This window comes from Beta vulgaris, chromosome 6 (genome assembly GCF_026745355.1).
Source record: "Beta vulgaris subsp. vulgaris cultivar EL10 chromosome 6, EL10.2, whole genome shotgun sequence".
NCBI lineage: Eukaryota > Viridiplantae > Streptophyta > Magnoliopsida > Caryophyllales > Amaranthaceae > Beta > Beta vulgaris.
Window position 1 is genome coordinate 51474218 of NC_079207.1, and position 21844 is coordinate 51496061.

The 21844-nt window shown below is 36.4% G+C and overlaps 2 protein-coding genes across 4 annotated transcripts in view; one reads left to right on the top strand and one right to left on the bottom strand.

Annotated features, from left to right (window-relative positions):
• The window catches only part of LOC104897005 (uncharacterized), a 31060-nt gene extending 23714 nt beyond the window's left edge, over positions 1-7346 (top strand). For both annotated transcript variants that reach the window (XM_010683805.4, XM_057395990.1), the window contains 5 exons: positions 202-276; positions 1648-2043; positions 2172-2264; positions 2414-2570; positions 6883-7346. In XM_010683805.4, the coding sequence (XP_010682107.2) occupies positions 202-276; positions 1648-2043; positions 2172-2264; positions 2414-2570; positions 6883-7082 (921 nt within the window). In that variant the 3' untranslated portion in view covers positions 7083-7346. The remainder of the gene's footprint in view (positions 1-201; positions 277-1647; positions 2044-2171; positions 2265-2413; positions 2571-6882) is intronic.
• Positions 7347-9801: 2455 nt separating this feature from the next.
• On the bottom strand, positions 9802-18843 carry LOC125494413 (ubiquitin-like domain-containing CTD phosphatase). Of its 2 annotated transcripts, none has more exons than XM_057395991.1 (5): positions 18392-18843; positions 12646-12760; positions 12515-12578; positions 11164-11329; positions 9802-10448 (listed from the first exon to the last, which is right to left on the bottom strand). In XM_057395991.1, exons 2-5 carry the CDS (start codon positions 12653-12655, stop codon positions 10269-10271), a joined length of 420 nt encoding a protein of 139 aa, XP_057251974.1. In that variant the 5' UTR covers positions 12656-12760; positions 18392-18843; the 3' UTR covers positions 9802-10268. The 2 variants fall into 2 exon arrangements, with proteins under 2 accessions (XP_057251974.1, XP_048493927.1); XM_048637970.2 differs by having other exon boundaries at positions 9802-10514; positions 18392-18781.
• Positions 18844-21844: the final 3001 nt, after the last annotated feature.

Here is a 21844-nt window from a genome sequence, read left to right on the forward strand (position 1 = left end):
GTCTCTGCCTAGCTAATACGTAGTGAATAAATTTTGGCTAGTAGATATGTCTCAATTTTGGTGTTGTGGTTATTTGTTATGTTTTCTGCTTTTTGAGAGCAGTATCATTTGGCTCTTCTTTAAATTTCCATGATCCCTCTGTTGCGGGTAGAAAAATACATGCTCTTTGTCCTCTAACAGGAGTATCTGCTGTTAATTCAGGAGATATGCAAATCTTGGTTACGTTTTGAGAGGGAATTTGGCACACTGGAAGATTATGACTATGCTGTTCAGAAGGCAAGATTCTATCCATTGCTCTTTTTTCTTCTTTTTGTTTTCAGAAAAAGTTCTATGGGTGTTGCCAAAAAGTTGAGCTTTACTTTTCAGATGGTGTCCTTTTTTGAGTATCGAGTTCTTTGAAATTTTGAGATTTGGAACTTATGTCAGGTGACCTTTGTTTTGCGAAGACTCAAAAGTCTTCCTCAAAAAAAAAAGAAAAAAGAAAAAGAATCGAAAGTGATTTTCTACAGGTCACCGGTCTTCTGAACATGTATAACTACTTTTTTTCCCAGTGGATGACTATGTTGATGATGGACACAGCAGCGTCTTAGGCTATTTTCATACCACTGTTGCATACGTCTCAATGAGTCAACAGCAAGCGTTTTTCCTTTAGTCAAGAAGTAGAAGCACCACGAATACCTAACCCCTTCTCCATTTATGGAATAATGCCTAACCCAGATCCAGGGGAGCAGTTAATTTGAAAAGAAAAGCCTTCTTAGTCTGGAATAGTAAGACTCACTGTCTCGCTTAAAGATGCTAAGCAAATTAAGAAGAGTGTCACCACAAAACTAATCACCTTATGAAACTGGAGAAACTTAAACCCCGTTTGAATTAACTAGAAAAATGTACAACCTAAACAAAACTTAAGACCTAACATCTGACGACAGCAGAAAAGCGTCAGCGCGGCACAAGTTATGTGCTGGTGTTTAGTGGAAGACTAGAACTGAAACCAAATTGCTTTAAAATTGAACTGTAGACTACCCTGAATGAATGACAATGATGCAACAGCAAACTCTGGTGGAGACTGGAGTTGAGTGGCAGAATGTCAAAACTTGACAGAAAAAGCATCTCCTTGGCTTCTACGTCAAGCAGATTCTGATAGCAAGGAAGTTGACTGGGCAAGAGAAGCTTTTAGAAATTGATTGACTGGAGCAAGGGAAAGCCTATTTGAACATAGGAAAGAAGTTGACTGGGCAAGATAATTTTTTTTATCTAGAAACTGACTACTGGAGTAAGAAAAAGCCATAATTGAGCACAAGGATGGAGATTACTTGAGGAAAATGTTAAGGTTTCAAAAGGAAAAAAATTTGCTTCAAGGCATTCAATTCTGGAGTGAGAAGTAGAGGGTCTCTCTTTAGAAAACCGATCCCTGATTGAATTGCTTCCCCTTTTTCGTGGAATTCCATAGAGTATTTTGCTTTGTGATTAAGCGATGCTAATTAGATTATTGAATTCTGATTAGATTTCAATTCCAATTGCTTTGTTACATCTTCTTGAGCTACTTGAGAAATTACCAATTTGAACATAGTCAAGTTATGATGGATTTGGTACCTTCTTGTTTCAAGGAATTGTGATATTAAACTTGCTTTCTCACCCATGCCTTGCCAGGTTTCACCACGTTTGGAGGAGCTACGGATGTTTAACTTGCAGCAAGAATGCAAAACTGTTGCAACTATTGGAGATAGTGAACATTCCTCCAAGAAAAAGGCTCGCGAGAAACGGAAACCAATTTCAAATTTGTTAGATGACCAGTCTCCTTTAAAACGACTAAAAGATATCAAGGATAGCTCTCAGAAAGGGGCCAAGAAAGATGACGACAAAGGGCAGGATGTTTCTACAACAACCTGTGTGGAAGAGACTGTAGCAAATGCTGAAATGATGGATAGCCGCAATGAACAGCCAAAGGAACAGAACATGCATGGAAAGGCTAAGGAACAGAACATGCATGAAATGCCAAAGTACACAGATCAGTGCACTGCATTCATGTCCAATCTTGATCTCAAAGTGAGTAGAGCATACACCTGTGTTCTATCCATCTTTTTATTTTACTTTAGTCTCATCTCCTTTGTTTTACCTGAGAACAATGAAACTTTTGAGAATGTGGGTTGTGAAAGTGTTAGCAACTTGTGTAGGTAAACTATGAAGATATTCGCAAGTTCTTTAGTGATGTTGGTGGAGTTCAATCTATCCGAATATTGAAGGACAGGGAAACTGGTAAATCAAGGGTAACTCTCCATCTCTCTGTCTCATGTATTCATTCTATGGAATTTCATCTCATACGTCTTTATACTGAGATAACCAAGATAGACTGTGAAGCTCGTTTCGTTTTGTGATGTTGTGCTTTCTACTAATGTATTCTATTAATGTGAAATAGGGTCTTGCATATGTGGATTTCTGTGATGATGCACACCTTGAGGCTGCTGTGGCGAAAAACAGACAGTGGTTACTAAAGAAGAAAATTAGCATTGCCCGATCAGATCCTTCTAGAAGCAAAAAACAGTCAGGCACACGCCATAGAGCTGACAGAGATGGTATGAAATTTGGGTTTTTAAATTTTATAGTGCTGCTATTCTTTTATTCCCCACAGCCTCCCACCGGCCCCACCCTTTTCCCATCCCAAAGAAAAAAAGAAAATTGTCCAGGGTATGGACATTACCCATTGAAGCGGAGAAAATTTAATCTCAAAAATGCATCTTAGGCTTTTAATGTTCTGGTTGTCTATTGAAGTTTACTCACTTGTAAGTTTCTTTTCTGTTTAACACGTGAGATTGAGCTTTTGTATGCATATGTCTAGATAGCAAGTAGCAACAATAGCATTTTGTTTAGGGCTGAGCAAAATTGGAAAATTAAACCTGAGATCTATCGGATTTTTGAATATCTTATCACAGTTTCAAATGTGAGATACAAGCTCAAATGTTGATTAATGAGATTTTGGATATCTGACCTTTTTCAGATATCAAGTATCAGATATTAGATATTTGGATAGATATCTATTCTCGAAATTATATTTTAAACTCTGCTACTTTTGACCTATACTTCCTTAGTTCCACTCTAGTTGCAACCAAGTGAAATGTCACACTTTTTAAGGAGAAAGAACATAGATGGGGGATATTGTTATGGACTGACCCAGGGAAAGGATCCCACATCGACCGTATGGGAGGTTGGTGTGTGGTTTATATAGGACAATGGGTTCTCCTCCTCTTGAGCTAGCTTTTGGGAAGTGCATTCCTATTGTTCTATAACAAATGGTATCACAGCAGTACTTTTATGGGAGATTAAACTGATTTTAGATCTCGTCAGCGAGGGATTTTCAGAAATCACACAAAACTTGAATCCCGTTTCTAAATGTAAGGAAGCTGCAAACAATCCAATATGAGCTTCAACTTCCTCTATTTAATGGAAGAAATCCGGATGAATGGATTTGGGAAATGGAAGAGTACTTCCAACTTTTCTGGTTTAGTGAAGTAGAGAAGTGGAAGGCTGCCATTGTGGGATGCGAAGGTGAAGCATTACAATGGTTTTGCTGGGAGCATCAACGACGCCCCACCCGGCAATGGGATGAGTTGAAGCAATTGGTGGTGCGTATTTTCCTTCTGGTTTTCGCAGCAAGTGCAGATTGTACAACCACCTTCAAAAGAGGTGGTAGAAGTGATAAAACCCTCGGCGGTTTTTTCCCCAAGAAATTCAAACCACCACCATTAACTCTCAAGAGAAACTTGAAGAGGAAGACAACCCACCTATGGTCGAAGCGGAAGAGTCAAATCGGAAGAATAGTGCCTGTGTAAATGATTTTGGAGATTATCACACCGGCCAAGAGTCACCAGACTTGAGCGGCGGAAATTTTGGTGGGTCTGCTCAAATCATCAGTTCATTACAGATATGGCCCTATATAATTAATTAATCAGCATAATTTCCCCTTAAACTCCTCCCTGCCAGGCACCGAGATACATCCACCCCCACCTTTCTTTCCTGGATGTCTCTATCACCACCTTAACAACCACCTCAGGCAGCCACCACACCCCGCCTCCCTTCCACTCCCTTCCTCCAGCCAGCCCACCCCACCTACCTTTATGAATTATGACCACCTAATAACGGGAGAAAGAGGGAGAAGACCTTTATCCCTCCTGCCTTACCTAAAACTTCACCGATGGAGGTGCAAACCTAAACAAAAGGAAAAAAGGTGACAGAATGGTTATCCACAGATATGTAGGGTTTTCTAGCTTCTACCTTGCGCCCGCCACTGACTTCTGCTAAACTTTACCCTGATCACGGGTTGGACCCAAATTACCAAACCAGATTGTTCATCCCGAAATACAGGGCTGGTCTAATATTGCCGGTGGGTACAACCTTGTTCATTAATCCACTGACCCAGAATTCCTCTTCCTCTGTCCCCTAAAACCAATTCAATTGAAAATTTTATCAATGAAGCCAAGTGTTATTATTTCAGATCAAGTGTTTAAATCGGAAACCTTAGATTTTAAGTTGAGGCATTGCTAGACAACTATGGAACTCAAAAGCATAGGGGAACTCAGAAACTTAGATTTCAAGTTCTATATCATAAAAAATTAAAAATTGCTCACATGGATTGTATTGATGCATGTATTTGTTGCATACAATTCATAACAAAATTGGGTCAAAAATTCAATGTATAGATTCTATTTCTCTTTTCACTCTTCTTATAGGGTCTTCAACTTATCTGATAATGAGTAATCAAGGGTCATCTTTCCTAATTGTCAATAAATATTACTTTTAGCTCCTTTATATAAATTGTCTACTCACCCATATAATAATTCTATCAATTCTAAATCATGTCTGTTTCTTGAACTTCATATATGCGATCTTTTCTAACAAATTCTTCTGGATCCCTTCTAGTTTTAGCACCAGTTTAGATAATCTTCCATCAAATTATTTTTCCAAATACGACTAGTTTTTATTAATGCGGCTCCCAGCCCCTCTCCCCAAATAATCAAATACTCCTTCCCCCTTTTTCAAGCCACACTGTTTAATAAGAGACTCCTAGAGGCTCATTAATACACTTTCTTACCTTGCTTGCCTTATTGGCATTGGTTAACCATTAATACCAATTTAGTGGGCAGCAAATGCAGTGTGGAAGGCGAAAGGAGTAGCTAGAGGATGGAAGAGGGTTACCGTGACAAACTTTGGCTATAATTTTGATTGAGTTTGCTTAATGTCATGATATAGATGGTTTCAATTCACTAGGGTTTCTTACATTTTAAAAAAGTTGTCCAGCAAATGGAAAATTTTGGAAATAGCGCATTATCAAAGATTTCCCTTTTTTTTTTCTAAATATAATACTAAAGCAGGAGCGATTGAAGCTGTTTTCCCTCCTAAGTGAGGAGGTTTCCTAAGAGGGTCCCTCTTAACTGCATCAACTTTCTATAAATGACTACTTTGGAAATGTAAGTTTTATACGACATTGATTAATATTTGCTTACATTGAAATCTTGATTTTGTTCAATTAGTCGCCGTTTTTAAAAGTAATTCAAATAGAAGTCAGATTCTTTTCTTCCAATAAATTCAAAAAACATTACTCCAGCATTTCCTTATTTGAATAAGATTCATTTGTACGCTCGTCACCTCTATATTACTAGTGCTTTTACAACGGTATAGGCCCTATATATTTTAGCTACTTTTGTTCATATGACTCATGTAAAGAGTCTTTGTTTTCACTTGAATTAAAACCAGTAAACACTATCAGGCCCTTTGGTTCAAAGATTTCATGCTCCTGGAAACGGAATGGAAATCACCTTAGTATATGCTTATTATAGTTTGTTGAGGATATATGGTTCCTGTGATTGGTTACACTCCTCCCCTGATTGGTATCATCTACTGCCAATCTGTCATTTTCCACCTGCCATCATCTTCTTCACAACCAGCACTGCCATCACCACCGTTCATCATACACCAATTTCATCACAAACATCCATGGGCCACTTTCAGACCAAGATTCAAGTTTGAGCAAAGTTACTCCCTCCACTCCATTGCCAACATCACTGCCATAAATTGTGATATCTATAATTTGAATTACCTTGTCAATTCGTTCTAGTACACGTAGGGCCTTTTCATTATTGTTTTTGTTTCCAAATTTTAGTTTTTGTACAAGAACATGGAAACCACGAAGAGTAGTTTCCAATTTTCAGTTTAGAAGATTAACAGGATTATATAAGTAAATATATATATTTTGTAAGTTAGTTACATTATATATATCATAGAACTTTTCAAATTTTAAAACCAAAAATTAAAAACTATCAGTGAATACCAAATGGGCCCTTTGTACCTTGTATATTATTCAGTTTTGATATTGAGAAGGTACAAGAATTAGCTCTTTTTAGTCATGATCACCCATGGACCAATTACATAGGGGAGAGAGCCGATCTTGACAGAATATTATGGATCCTATCTTGGGTAGGCTAAGTTATGATGTCACTATTGCTGAACTTACATCAGCCTACTCAATTGTTTAATTTTACGGTCATGAAAGTTGCCCACATTAAGAACACTGGGAGGAGAGAGAAGTAATAGCCAGCTCCAAAGCGAGATTTGAAAAAACCAGAGGAAAGCAGTGAAAAGGGAGGAACAAAGGAAGAGGAGGATTCTTTGTAATGCAAGATTAAGGAGTCGATACGGAGTAGATAAAGAAGGATGAGAAATAAAATATGAATTACACACACGTCACTCTAATCCTTCACTTCAACCAATTCGTTTCCTTAAATTAGATCCGAATCAGAACCTTCAACTACTTGCTTGTTTTCTTCCCACGACATATGCTGAGCTCCTGCTTCTCACTTTTGATGCGTTGCATTTTGAATCTTGCTTTTACAGGTCCACAGATACCAACTGGGGAGAATGCATCGATTAAGGGGCGTGACAATGATGGAATCCAACTCAAGGGAAAGAACACATTTGCAGTTCCACGCAATGTTAGGCCTTTAGGTTTTACAGCGAACAAGCCAAAAGCTGACGAGGAGGATGAGAAACCAAAGTCTAATGATGAATTTAGAAACATGCTTCTCAAAAAGTAGCTGACACAAGATTTCTAGCGAATTTCATTGTACAGTTGGGTAGGTTGTGTTACTAACCACTATCTGTGAGAAATTCACCTTGTTGATAGTCAAAATGTATGGTGCTTTTGGAAAGCATGTCTGAAGTAGCACGTCGGTGGCAGTGTAGTAAACTGAAAAAACTTGGCTCTATAACTTGAACTGCCACTTTTGGCCTGCTTGTGTGTATGAGTTCTGAATAATCATTATATGGTGCTCTACGGAGCAAATGAGCCTTTTTGTACATTTGTGAATAGTTTCTTTTTTCAGCCAAATGAATGAGCCTATGTTTTTTTTTTTACATAATAGGTAAAGACGGCGTCTATTTTCAATTGAATAGTATACTCGTTTGGTGCCATGGTTCTCTCGACAACAGACAAACTGGAACTTAACATCCTAGATTCCTAGTTATCATCTACCATTATGATCTGCGTAAAATAATCAACTGTCCCTTTGGTAGGCAGGCAATAACAGTGAACTGTTAACTTCGTAACTAGAGTTCTTCCGAACTGACCTTTGTAGTGCTGTTTTTCTAACAATCTGTTTTGTATATGTTCGATTCACGTTAATATTAGTGTATACAAAACCAAAAGCACGTATTATTTCTGAGTAGTCTATTATATCATATTGTGAAACTCACCATATCATGCAAAAATTTACCATATCACGTAGAAATTTAATATATTATGTAAAAACTCATTATATCATTCATAAACATATAATATTATGCAGAATCTATATCATTTCTAAACAATTCACTATTTTATTCATAACCCATTATATCATTAAGAAACTCATTATATCATTTAGAAACATATTACCTCTGTTTCTTAAAGATCTTCCTTGTTACTGTTACTACAGATGCCAATGAGAATTAATTGTGTGGGGTATGGGGTGGGTAAAGTAGGAGAGAGAAAGGGAATTAAGATAAATAAACAAATAAAAGAGGTTAAAGTAGAAGAGAGAAAGGGACTAAAATTAAATTAATAATATAATGATGGACCATATGATAGAGACATGAGAGGCTAAAAAGGGAAAAAAAATCCAAATAAGGAATAAAGTAAAAGAGGGAATATCTTTTGGAAACGCACTTAAACGGAAATAGGGAAGATCTTTAGGAAACGAAGGGAGTACTATATTATGCAGAAACTACATCGTTTTTGAACGATCCACTATATCATTTAGACATTCACTATATCATTTAGACACTCACCATATTCTTTAGAAACTCACTATATCATTCATTCACTCACTATATCATGCAGAACATACATTTTTCTATACGTTAAAGCACGTGTCACTATATATATATACACTACACAATCTATATCTTCCTTTATGTTAAAACATTTCAATTAAATCCTCCATTATATGCATATATTGCATATGATTTCACTGTATGTATTTCGTTAATAAAATCCATTATATTGCATATAAGCTCATTATATCTCTATAAAACTCGCTATATAAAATTAATCTCAACTAGCAACCCGGTGCACACTATGTTAATGTGCACCAGGTCCTTTTTTTTTTTTTTTGAAAAAATACTACTGAAATTTTAAACCAAAAAAACTGTTTTAGATCTTTAACACAACATAACACTAGTACAAGTTATACCGACAAACATAACCTTAAACAAATACAAAATCAACTTGAACCTGACTCATTTTGATGTTATCATCCAATAATGCAATTATTTTACATTTTATTTAGTTGTAAAATAAACCAAAATTGGTATGAGATGCAAACACAAGCACGCCCTTTTTACGTGAATCGTCTATGCTAATTATCATGGACATTGATATGATACTTTCCATAAGAATTACATATAAATTTTTTTGAAAGCAACAATATCTCGCACAATTTTCAACAACCATGATGTTTAGATAATCTACAAAAAAATGGCATAATTAATTTGCTCTTAGTGAGCTGAAACTTCTTAAAATTAGTAATGCGAAAACACAACAAATAAGAGTTCAATTTTTTTCAGGTTAATCTTTTAAGAAACCATTGTTGCAATAAAAACTGCTTCCCCAAACACCGAAAATTAGATCTTACACTTGCGGCCCGTTTGGTTAGTGATTATAAATAGTGGTAATGGTAATGAAATTTAGTGTAAATTTGTAAAGATTTTCACATGTCCATAACCATGGGAATGAAACTTTATCACAAAACATGGGTTTTCCTTTATAAATTTTCATTACCACCTAATACCACCTTCCCAAGTGGTAATGGATAGTAATGAGATTTTAGGAATAAAATGGATATCTTGTGATGAAGTAGCATTACCATTGGTAATGACATTGGATTTCTAGTATAAATTTACACTAATGCATTACCACTCCCACCATTTATAACCTCTTACCAAACGAACCGTTGGGTCCATGATGCACCCAGAAGCACGGAGAACTTAAATTAAAAGAATGAAGTGTTTAAGAAAAAAGAAATATATCCTATGAATTTTTCGCAATATACACCTCATTAATCTTGTTCACCATATACCTTCCAACTTTTTCAAATTTACCATATTCCCCCATTTTTCTAAAATACATAGAATGCTCTTAATGACTAATAGTCTAATAGTGCTACCTCCATTAGTCACTAATCCCTAATTCCTTATTAAGTAATAAGTTCAATTCAATTTAGCAGAATAAGTTCAATTCAACTTAACAGAATAAGTTCAATTTAACACTAAGTTCAATTCACTGAAAATCAATACATTGTATAAGATAAAACAATGCAGATGCAGTAAAACTCAGTTTTGTTTAGCAAAAATAAATCAGTACAGCAAATATAAGCTATGTTTAGTGAAAACTAGTCTAAGCGAACAAGGCCTAACCCTTTCCTTCACAGCAGTATTTTGTGAATCTCAAGCTTGTAATTTCGATTCTATTGAGTGAGTAATAGGTTGATGATTCGTCAAATTGCTATAATTTTGGCATTCATAATATAATCAAATATTATATAATCCAACAACATCAATAGTTTTAACTTCTAACCATCTGGTTAGGAATAAACGACCTTTCTCCAACTTTCAGAGGGCAATATACTATAATCAATATTGCTAGAAAATTTTACTTGATAATGCTTTATCAGAATTTGACAAAATCCATGCAAATATTCGCTTGAAAGTACAGCTTGAGTTTCATTGCTACATTACAAGGTCCATCATACACGACGGCGCCTCTTAGAGTTGTCTTCAATGTATGATTCCCAACTACGGTGGTCAAGGACACTGAGGTCATCAAGTTCTGCTGCGGACAGCAAATACTGTGTAAGCTTTACTAGTTCCTTGTCATTCTCTCTATTAGAATGGGCTTTCCTGAAGGGTCTGATTGTCAATCCATTCTGCGGGTTCATCACGAAATTTCTTCTAAGATCATCGAACATGATGGTGTTCGTTGAATCATAATACTGTCACATAATATGATCATTAGACTTCCAAAATGTACATTAATCTTTCCAAAAATAGCATATCCATAACACAACTATTTCTTAGTCTAGATTTGTACTACTTCTGGCTCACTAGTCCATAGTCCCTATGGCCAGTATCTGATAAAGCTATCCAGCTATCCACAGACATGATCGCTCAAATGCACACGTGTGTTTGTGAGTGTATGCGCGCTGCATATTTTGAAAACTAGAATATTATAGATATGGAAAATATTCGGAACTACTAATCATATGTATTGCTGCCATAATATTATACGTAAACATAGTTACATAAGAATCTTCAAATAATAAGAAAAGCAGTTGAAATTACTAGCCAATACTACTAACCATATACTATAATCTTTCCATATATTTATATAAGATCAATTGTTGTATTTGTTTAATAAGTTCTTAATAAGTTTTTGTATCACAAAAAATTTACTATTATGGTAATTTTTTCAACAAAAAAAATACTTGTCACAAATTTTAAGCAAAAAAATAGTATGGAAAAAAGATGCATACTGTAAACTTCTTGGCAAATAAAACAGAAGTTTTATGCATTATGATACATTAAAGAAGCAAAAGTTACAGAAAAAGCATGCGACAATGAACAAAGAAAATTATTTCAAACCTTGGGAAATTGTGCCCAGATTAAACCCAGAGGTTTGCAGTCAAATACACCACGTGAATCTGACTGAACTGTGATCATTGCTAAATGGTCTAAAAGAGCAGTGATTTTGTAGTTGGGATTGTTGAGTACTCCAAGCTGCCCCATCTTTAGTTCAACCCACTTCATGCTGCAATTTACCCCAAAACAACAGGTATAAGGAAAAATTCACACAAATATAGCAACTATGTGCTATCACATAAAACTCTAAGCTTTGGGGAAATAATCCAATGTGACCTATAACCGTTAAGCAAGTAATTGTTTCAAATCCCCTCAAAAAAAAGAAAGTAATTGTTTCAAATAATTTTTCCTTCCACTCTCCTCTGACCTCTCCTTTCCCCCCTCCGCTATTGTGCCACCACCTTCCACTTTTCCTACTCAGCCCCCCCACAACCCTACCCAACCCTGACATCATAATTACCACCAACGCCACCCCTCCCACGACGAAGTGCTAGCCTTAAGGTTCTAACAGTTAGATCCCTGTCAGGCAGTATTTCACCAAATGCAAAAAAATCCCAATTGACTCAAAACCCTTTCAATAAGTACTCATACTACCATTCTGCAAGTTTTATGGTACCAATTGGAAGGTATTCAAATACCAATATGCCTGAGAGGCTTATAGAACCTCCTCTCCTCACCCCTTTGCCTCCTAAAACCCAGACCTCAGCCGCCCTCCCTACCCTTCCCTGCCAAAATCCCCACCCAACCACTGCAACTGTAGCCACCACAGTCAACCATGACAGTGGTTGCTTTTAATGTCAGTGTCTGTGACTCTGTGTGCAATAAAGTGGTGGTCATGACCACTACTCAAGGAAGAGATTGCTGGGAAACAGAAAAGGGAGGGGGAGAAAGCGATTTCCGCAAATCAGAAGGGACGTGGAGGGGAAGGGGAGAGGAAAGAAGGGTTTTGGAACTTTGGCATGTTTCTTTCTGAAAAAACAATTAGAGGCCAATTATGATGGTCTATAAGTGGCCTAATTACCTGCTAAACAGGTTAATGTAGGTTAACCCAACGATCTCGGAAAGACAAAATAACCCAATCCCACCTAGTTTGGATAAATTTGAGCTAACGTGTAGTTGGGATAAAGATAATTAGACTGTTCTAAGAACAACAATAGCTGGCTAATTTCATTGACTTTTCCTAGGTATAAATGCCACTTGGAGATTAACTGACAAGATTTTACAGCCAGATGTCAATAGGTATTTAATCTGCGAAAATCTGGCCCACTGAACAAGAACAAATAACAATAAAAGGCTAGAGTATATCTATCTTTAACAAATGTTGTTCAGTTTTGTAAGCAAAACAAGAACTTGCCTGGTTGCAGACCATATCATTATATCATACTCAGCATAAGCAGCAGCAAGGAATTCGTGGAGATCTGCAGGAAACATTTTCAAATTACAAGATTCGAATAAAGACCAAATAACCCAAAAACAGCCACTTACAAGGTCGCATAAGCTGCAGAGGGTTCTCGGCTGGTGAACGGTGATCAAATAGAGTATAATCAATGTCAAGAACAAGTAGTTTTTTTCCTTTACGGCATGGATTCCTTACTTCAATCTGCAATGAATCCAAATGGTCACAGACAATCTTCACCTTTTATCAAGGACTTATGATCTATATGAGAATGAGAATATGATGAACATGGAATGTTAATGGAGATGCATTTAAATATATGTAGAATGTAGAGTTCTTTATAATTTGCAGAACTTTCACTAATGAGACAGATTCTATAAACGGGTTATTTTACCAGGTACCCCTCTTGTTTCTGAAATGCACCATGCGCCCTTGTGGTTTAGATAAGATGCATAAGATGACCTTAATGACTAACGGCGTCAAGTTTCCCTTAGTCATCAAAGGCAAATCAACCTAATTATTCTAAGTAACCCCTAATAAACCAAATTAATGCTAATAACAACCTAATTAATTCTAGTTACCCTAATCAATCCTAGTTGATTAAATCCACCACCCCAGCCACACCTACCCACTACACTAGCCACACCCGCCCGTCAGCCACCCCAGCCTCCAAAACCACCCCTTCCCCACCACCCAAAAACAACCCCGTCCCACCACCCAACCTCTAAAACAACCCCCTCCCTTCCCTAGCCCATGAACCCCGCCCCAAAACACCCTCCCCTCCTCCACTGAAACCCGAACAGCCCCTAACCTGCACCACTCGCAGATGCAGCACCCGCAGCCGCCGCCTTAACCATCACTTTGTTTTGATGGTTAAATTCAACTTAAAGACCATAATCTCTCCAAATCATAAAACCCATCACTGCAAGGATTCTCATTAGTCATGCTAGCACTCAAAAGGTCTTCAAATTTCCAAAAAGTGGCTGGAAAAACCCGAAAGAATTGAAGATGAGCCAATAATTTGATGATTTCGGGTTCAGAACTCTAAACGGGACCAATAGTGTGATTGATCGAGGCCTCGACAAGGCGGGTGAGGTGGTGGTGTGAGTGGAAGTGGAGAAGCAGAGAGATGGGTTGAGAGTTTGAAGTTAAGGAAGTTGTTTATGGGGTTTTGGTAGGTTTCTTGGATGTTGGAACCATTGTTACATGGAACATAGAACGTTCCGGAAAACGGGAATGCGGAACGAAAAGGGAACACGGAACGCAGCCTCTAGAGTAAATCACATCACTCCTAGACCACGTACCACGTACCATGTTCCGGGACGCGTCCCCTGGAACGTGGTCACGTACCACGTTCCCGGTATTAATGTTGGAACTGAGTTTTGTAAGTAAGAAAAAGGTGAAAAGAGAAACCATGAATATGATGAAGCAGAGGAAGAAGTAGATGGCTTATTTTTATAGTCTTTGTAGCAGAGTTCTTGGTTATGGTGATTGTTGAAATTTCCTCCATCTTTAGGTGAGGGTGAGAGAAGGTGGGAAAATAATGGTAGTGGGCATTATCTCTAACAACCTAGAAAAACATGACGAAGTTAGCCAATAAGGGCATTTTATGCGTTTTATCTAAGTCACAAGGGCATGTAGTGCAAAAAAGCAAGGGATTGCAAAAGTAAGTTCTTTTTTTATTGTGGTAGTGTTATGTGTGGATTATAATTTTTTTTTTTTGAAATATGTTTTTACTTTAATCTTTGCCAAACCCATGTCGTACACATTTATTGCACTTATAACTGTGCTATTTTATTATCGCATCCTGTACCATCTTGGTGTTACATAGCTCCCCACTATGTCTTGTCTAGACCAAAGTAGACTACTAACCTCTTATCCTTTTTATTCTTATTTTTTCTTTGAAGGCCCTTTTATTTGATATTTTAGAAAAAAATACTCTTCTTAAAAATGGGGCTCTTTAATACGATGAAAGCAAAAAACTAAAAGTTGTGTCTTGCCTATGAAATATGCACACATCAGCCTCACACCAAGGCCTAGGGATCCTTTGCAGTAGCCTTGCGCCTTTTGAGAATAGTTAATTGGTTTACAATTTTTGTTTTATCGGATGTAAAAAAATTGTCTATTAGTGAGAGTTTTAAGTAGCTTGGGTCAATCCATGTGTCAGAAAAATTGTCCGAGTCGTAAATGTTTCAAATATACCGAACCAATACTACCCGCATCATAAAGGTGTAAAAAATGGCGTTTCATGCGGAGTCAAAGGATATCTCATAATCTGAGCCGATACTTGGCATTACGGCAACCGCATTATCCCCGATCCCACATCACCGTCACCATTACCATGATCGTGGCTGAAACCGCATTTTCGAACTTTGCGCCATACAAACATATAAGGATATTGACCAAGATGTGACTCAAATGTAATCCCCCACAATTTTAAAGATTTTCATAAATATATTAAAGTATTTATGTAGTTATATTTAAATCCAAATGAGTTTGGAAAATGATTTGACTTTTAAAAAAGGTTGACTATTTTAAAAGTCAACTGAAATTATTTTTCATAGTTAATAAAATTTGAAATATTTTAATTAAGCATGTTTTAATAAGATTTTAAATATTAAAATATATTGAAAAGGAGTTAATGGAATCGAAAGCCCAAAAGTGATAAAAAAGGAAAGAGTCATTTGATGACTAAAGTTTAAATAGCCCATCTTATTAGTCATCAAGTTTCATTATTAAAATCTCTTTTCCTAAGCCCACAAGTACAAGCCTTTATATAAATATCCTAAAAACCCAAATAATTTCACCCTACACTTATTTCTCTCCTCTTCTCACGTCATTCTCTCTCTTTCACTCGGCAATCTCTCTCTTTCCTCCTTGTGCGTCGTTTCTTCAAGTTTTCTCTCAAAGATTTGTTTCTTCCTATCCAAGTAACGTTTCTTGTTCAACAAGAAACGTCACGTTTCTTCTTGAAAACCGAATCTTGACCGCCGGCTTTTCTCCTCCGTGGCTGCTGCTGTCCGGTTTCTTCCTCATCATTGTTGTGGTTGTTTTTCTTTCTTCCTCTCTAAGATTCCATTAAAGTACTAGTTTTTATGTTATTTATTATAATTAGCATTTTATGATTTAAATTACTATTTTATATGCATATATATTTCGGTTATTATTTTTATTATCATAACAAATTTCAGATTTAATATGTTAAGTTTATTTTAGTTTTTATCATGAAATTTATAGTTTTTAGGGTTTTTAATCACTAGAAACTATATATATAAAGTATAAATCATGAGATTTGGTTAGTATATAATTTTATATGTATTGAAATATTTTCAGAAGATTTATTAAATATTATAAATGCTGTAATTTCAGAAAATAAGTATTTTAAGAGTTTTAAATGATTTTTAATCACTAGAATAGTTGTACTATACTAGGGATTAAAAATAACGAAAGTTCGATACGTAAAAACGATTTTAAAACACGTTTAAGGGGGTTTTATCGTTTTAAAGTTGCTGAATTTTTAGTTCAATTATTTATTTCATTACTTTATTTTCTAGGCGGAGATTTCGTAGGAGACTTTTAGCGAGTAAAAGTGGCCTACCGATTTGTTTATACAAGGTACGTACATTGTCTACGTGCTATGTGATTTAGAAGCATGCTCTAAGAGTATTTTATTTATTAGTATCATGTATAGGACTCTATTTGTTCATATATATGATTACTGGAATTATTTTTACATGTATATGCCTGTGTGCTACATGTGAACTAGAAGTGTTTATGATTATAAATGTTTTGTATGGAAGATTGATGCAAGCAGGATAAGTCAAGTTTATTTATTAATTCGTGAGTGAATTAATATAAGTTAGAGTGAATCATGTCTTACATGTATTCTTTGAGTATTAATTATTATCTTATAAGGACCGTGGACCTTATTTGGTAAGTTACAAGTTCTACCTATATAAAGGTAAAGTTAATTGTTGGCTAGGTTCAACAAGTAAGTTAGTAAAGTATAAAAAGGAAGTTAAAGGAGTCTTGGTTGATGAGTTGTGATCACTTGTTAATCCAAAGATAAAAAGAGATTCTGTTATGATTGTTTATATTAATTATGTGTTACTTGTTGTTTGTGTCAACACAAGTAATAAAATTAATTAAGTAAAGTGCAACGAGAATAAGTTATTGACTTTAGACTGGTGCACGTCTAGAGTTGGACACTAAGGGTTGGAATGCATGGTGAGCGTGCCATGGGTTCTTCTAGGAATGGTTGATCACCATCCCTCTTTAGTTCAAAGGTTCCTCGATATCGCAGGTCATTTTGGAATACGTGGTAGCTCCCGTATTTCCTATTTTAGCAGTCAACTCGTCCAATAACTATTCCATTTAAAGAAAGAAATAAAGTTTAGAGTCTAGTTTAGTAGAAGTTGTCTGCAGATTATTATATGTTATATTATTATTTATCCCTGCAAGTTATCTTGTAGTATCATGTTTAGGATTATTTATGCCTGATATGTAGTACTCAGCTTTGCTGATTACGTGCTTGTTGTGTGTGTGATCATGGCTTTGCCTATTGATCCTGTGGTGATCTTTCGGGGGAGCAGAGTCAAGACAGCATTGACATTACAGGTCAGATGCATCTCATTCGGAATCTGGAATGGAGAGACTCATTGTATTACTAGTATCATTTTAAGTTGTTTTCGTAGGAACATGTGTTTTCAGACATTAGTTTTAATTGGTGTGTTTTAGTTTCAAACATTGTTTTGGTTTCATAAGTTTTAATAAAGTTTGTTTTCCGCTGCAAAATTCTGAGTAAGTCGAAACGTTATCACACGGGCGATAATGCCTGGGTAATTCTCTAAGGTTTATTATTAAAAGTATTTTCTAGAAAAGAGAATTATCGGGGTGTTACATCAAAACTGAATCACATGTGGCTTAAATGGAGGGGGAATTGAGATTTGTGCAACAGGAGGGTACCTCTAAGATTAAAAGGAACATTCCATATGATGTTATAAGACCATCATTATTATATAGGTATGAGTATTCAACTTTTAGGAATCATCACTATTATATAGGTATGAGATTTGTGTAATGTGTTGAGACGGATGTTCAAAAACACATTACAGGATATGATCCGAAACAAGGACATTGAATAAAAGGTGAAAGATAACTAGTAACGGTGGTTTGAGAATATGAGACATTGTCTAAAGGATGTACTAGTTAAGGTTGGGATAAGAGAGATTTTAGAATAAGTCAAGGGAGGTCGAAGATGACTTGGATGGAGGGTATTAGAAATGACAGAATGGAGGGATTGTGTCCATATTGACAGCCATAAGAGAGAAAATGTTGACTTTTTATGGGATTAAGTCTAACATTATTTTGTTATTAACTTTTAAATTTTATTATAAATAGGATTGATTTTAGTAAGAAGTCCTATATAAGGACTGTTTGTGTTCTGAATTTGATTTAAATCAAATTCAGTCTTTTTGATAAATTCCAGCCTTCTTTCTGAGGCACAGATCACATCCTTTATTGATCTTAATAATTTTGTTGAATCACTCTATATATATTAGTGAATCTAGGGGATTGAATTATATATCTTAGATTGTATTTCAAGATCTAAACAATTGTTTAGCTGTTATGTCGTGAGGAAATTCATACTTTATATCCCTATGATATTATTTTCGCATTATCAACACAAATTTAGTCCCCAAGATTCAATGTATTCAAACATTATTTGATTTTCATAAACTGACATCGAATTTTACTAATGGGAATCAAGTGATCAAGCTACTCGTTGCAGCACAAAAAGATTAGACATTTTATGTTACAGCAAGAACCACCAACCTTGTATTGATCCACACGTCTCCTCAGTTTCTGCTTGTTAACCTCTTTATCTTTTAAGTCAACGGCTTCATCTTGTCCGAGTTCAAAATCATCAACAACCTCTGGAGATTCAACTGGATCAATAATTATATCATCTTCAACGGTCCTGCACGATCAACAGAATTAGCAAGCAATGTAGTAATGATGGTAATTGCTTACTAACTAAATTAGTCATACTTTATAGATGGAGGCATAATACAATAATTAACTAATAAAGCAGTATCATATATCTTTCCAGATAGCATAACAAAAAAGAAGTGAATGTAGCCGGATTGCCAAAGATAGGCATTGGCTGCTCGAGTACAGTCTTTCTGCAGTGGTTACGTCTGTTCCGAATTCCTTTCCTTCCCTCCTAGACACGGGCATCGAAGAGGGATCAGCCCAAAAATGATTTAAGATAGGTATACTCTTCTTTCTAGGTGTGCTGACGTACTTGTAGTCTTCTTGGCAACCCACAAATATTACTTACAAGTTACAAATGTTCACCTAAAAATCAAATAATTCAAGCAAGAAACCTTATGAATAATGAACAAGGGAATTAAAGAAATTAATCATTATAAGCTCATTTCAATTAGAGTGAATTTGATCATAAAAGTAGTGGTCCGCTGGACACATTCACAGCCTCAAGGTTAAAATCAGCCAAGCACTGAAATTATACTCATTCTAATCCTAGGATAATGATAGTACAATCAATCTAGGGCCTAGAATATTAGAATAATAAAAAGAACATCAAGGAGGATGTTATCTTTGAAGGAAAAAGGCTAAGGACGAATTGCTCAATGCATCTCTTACAACACAAAGAAAACACTCCTGTGCAAGCACCTAGTCAAGGGAAACAGCTGCGGCAAAGATGTTTTAAGTGCACATGAACAGACACTCTCAGCTCAATGTCTCAACAATAGAGTAATGACCTTCAAGATGATGTTTTATATTACAGATATGGAGATAACGATTGGTGCATGCCAAAAGATTGCTATAATGCATGTCAAAAGGTTGCTATAATGCATGTCAAAAGATTGCTATAATCCAATTTCACTTGTTTGGTTATCACTCTAAGCCATCCAAATGTAATCAACAGCCCATTTGGTAGTTGGCAGACTTGCACTAAATGGTGGTATCGGCGATCAATTTATGTGATTTTGCGAAGAAAATCTCATGTTGATGCGCATGGTAATGGAAACTTCATCTTCAAACATGTGTCTTGCTACGCTTATTTTCATTATTATCACTCAATACTAGATCAGATGTTAATGTAAGTTTATGACGGAAAAGAAACTCTCTTGAGTTTGAATACCAAGAAGTACAGTCCATCACATTTGACCCTCTCTGTCTATATTCGCCACATGAATCCAAGAGCCCACAAGTTCCTTCTACCCAAGAGTCAACTACACCAGAATTGGGCTCATTTCAAAATTTGCCCATCTCACACTCAGACCACATGCAATCACAGCCCACACCTCTCTCTTCAATCCCAGACGTTGAACCTCTTACTCTTCAGGAGGATCACCAAAGCCCAATTCTGATTACTCAAAAAAGAAAAGAGAGGCCCAAAAGCGTCTCGTTCTCTGATTGGGATGAATTGGGCCAAATTGTCAAGCAAGCCCAATCTTCAAAAGAAAGCAAAAAAGAACTACAATCTCCCAACACAGTTCTTCAGGCCCAAACTAGCAGCTGTAAAACCCTCAAAAAAGCATCTGCTTCCTCTACCTCCTCCACTGATTCACAAACTCTCTCTCAAACACCGCCAACCACTCCTAATTCCCAAAACTCTTTCACCTCAGCCTTATCTGACTTCCCTCTTGAAGAGTGGGACTTCGAGATAGTTCAGATGGATATAAACACTTCTAACGTAAACACTGGCACAATTCGAATGTCTGCACAGAATGCCTTTGATCTTAATCTACCCCCAAATGAGGAGTCTATTCATGCAGAAATGTACAAGACAAAAAGAATGAAGATCCAACAAAAGACAAAGGGGAAAGAAATCCTAAAATATGGTCTAAGCGAAGGAGAACTCTCAGAACAAGGAAACTCAGGAGAAGAAAGCTCGAATGTCAACCCAGATCACCCCCTCTGCACCCAAGGAGAACTCAGAAAGGAAACGACCACCTCTTATGGTGCAGCTGACCCACAGCCTTCCATGAAAAAATGAGCATCCTAAGCTGGAACTGTAGGGGGCTGAAATCTAAGCTCCCAAGTGTTAGGGTTTATCTCTAACACAGCTAATGCTAATGGTCTAGATTTTATTTTCTTATCTGAAACCAAAAGCCAAGCCAATTTTCAGTAGGCTATGGTTTCATGAGTATACGGGGTTTGACTCCGACGACGATAGAGGAGGTCTCTTTAGTGTTGGAATCGGAAGGTAGTAGTATCAGTCCTAGTAGTAGAAGCAAACTATGTATGTTGTAAAACAGCTGATGTAGCTGGTAACGAATATTACGTAGCCTTTGTTTATGGATCGCCTTATCTGTCACAAAGAGCAACAATATGGAACAAAATAATCGGAATCATTCAAAACTACAAAGGTAGATGGGTCCTAATAGGGGACTTCAACCAAGTTGAAAACAATGAGCAGAAAATAGGAGGCTCCAATCTCATTCGAGGAGCCTCGGTCTTTCGAGAATGGAAATTGGAAAACAATCTCATTGATATTCACTCGCATGGGGCGAACTTTACATGGACGAACAATAGGAAGAATAAAGAAGTAATCGATGAAAGAATAGATAAGGTTTTCAGCAACAAGGAATGGAAAGACATGTTTCCAGAGACATGGAATCTTCCTATTCTCCTCTCGGACCACAGCCCAATCATCCTCCATCTCCTACGAAAAACTCCAAGCAAAGAAAAAAAAGACCTTACAGACTAGATGCTTGGAGCCTTAACCATGATGAGGTTATCAAAATCATCAAACAAGAATGGTCTACAATGCACATAGGATCTTCAGCTCACTACTACAAAGAAAAGTCCGGTCTACTTTGAGAAAAATCTGAAACTGGTGCTTAGACTACAAGACCAATCATAAAATAGACTGGAAAGACATCAATGAAAAGCTAATAGAGCAACAATACTAATAACCTCTCATCAATAAGCAGATCAAGACCAACAAGTTAGAAATGAATGTTTGAAAGAACTTGTAGCAAAAACATACTAGAGACAAAGAGCCAAATCCAAGTGGGATGAATTAGGGGATAAAACCTCGTCTTTCTTCTACAAGAGTGTCAAGGGAAGAAAATCAAGAAATGAAATCAAGGCAATAAAAGATGGAAATGGTCACTGAATTATGGAACAATCCCAAATTCAACAGCTATTCCTAGAAAATTTCAAAGAGCTTTATGCAAACAGCAATCCAGATAATGTAGGAATCTCCCATCTGGATCCTTTTCTAGACAAAATCCATTTCCTATCTAATACACA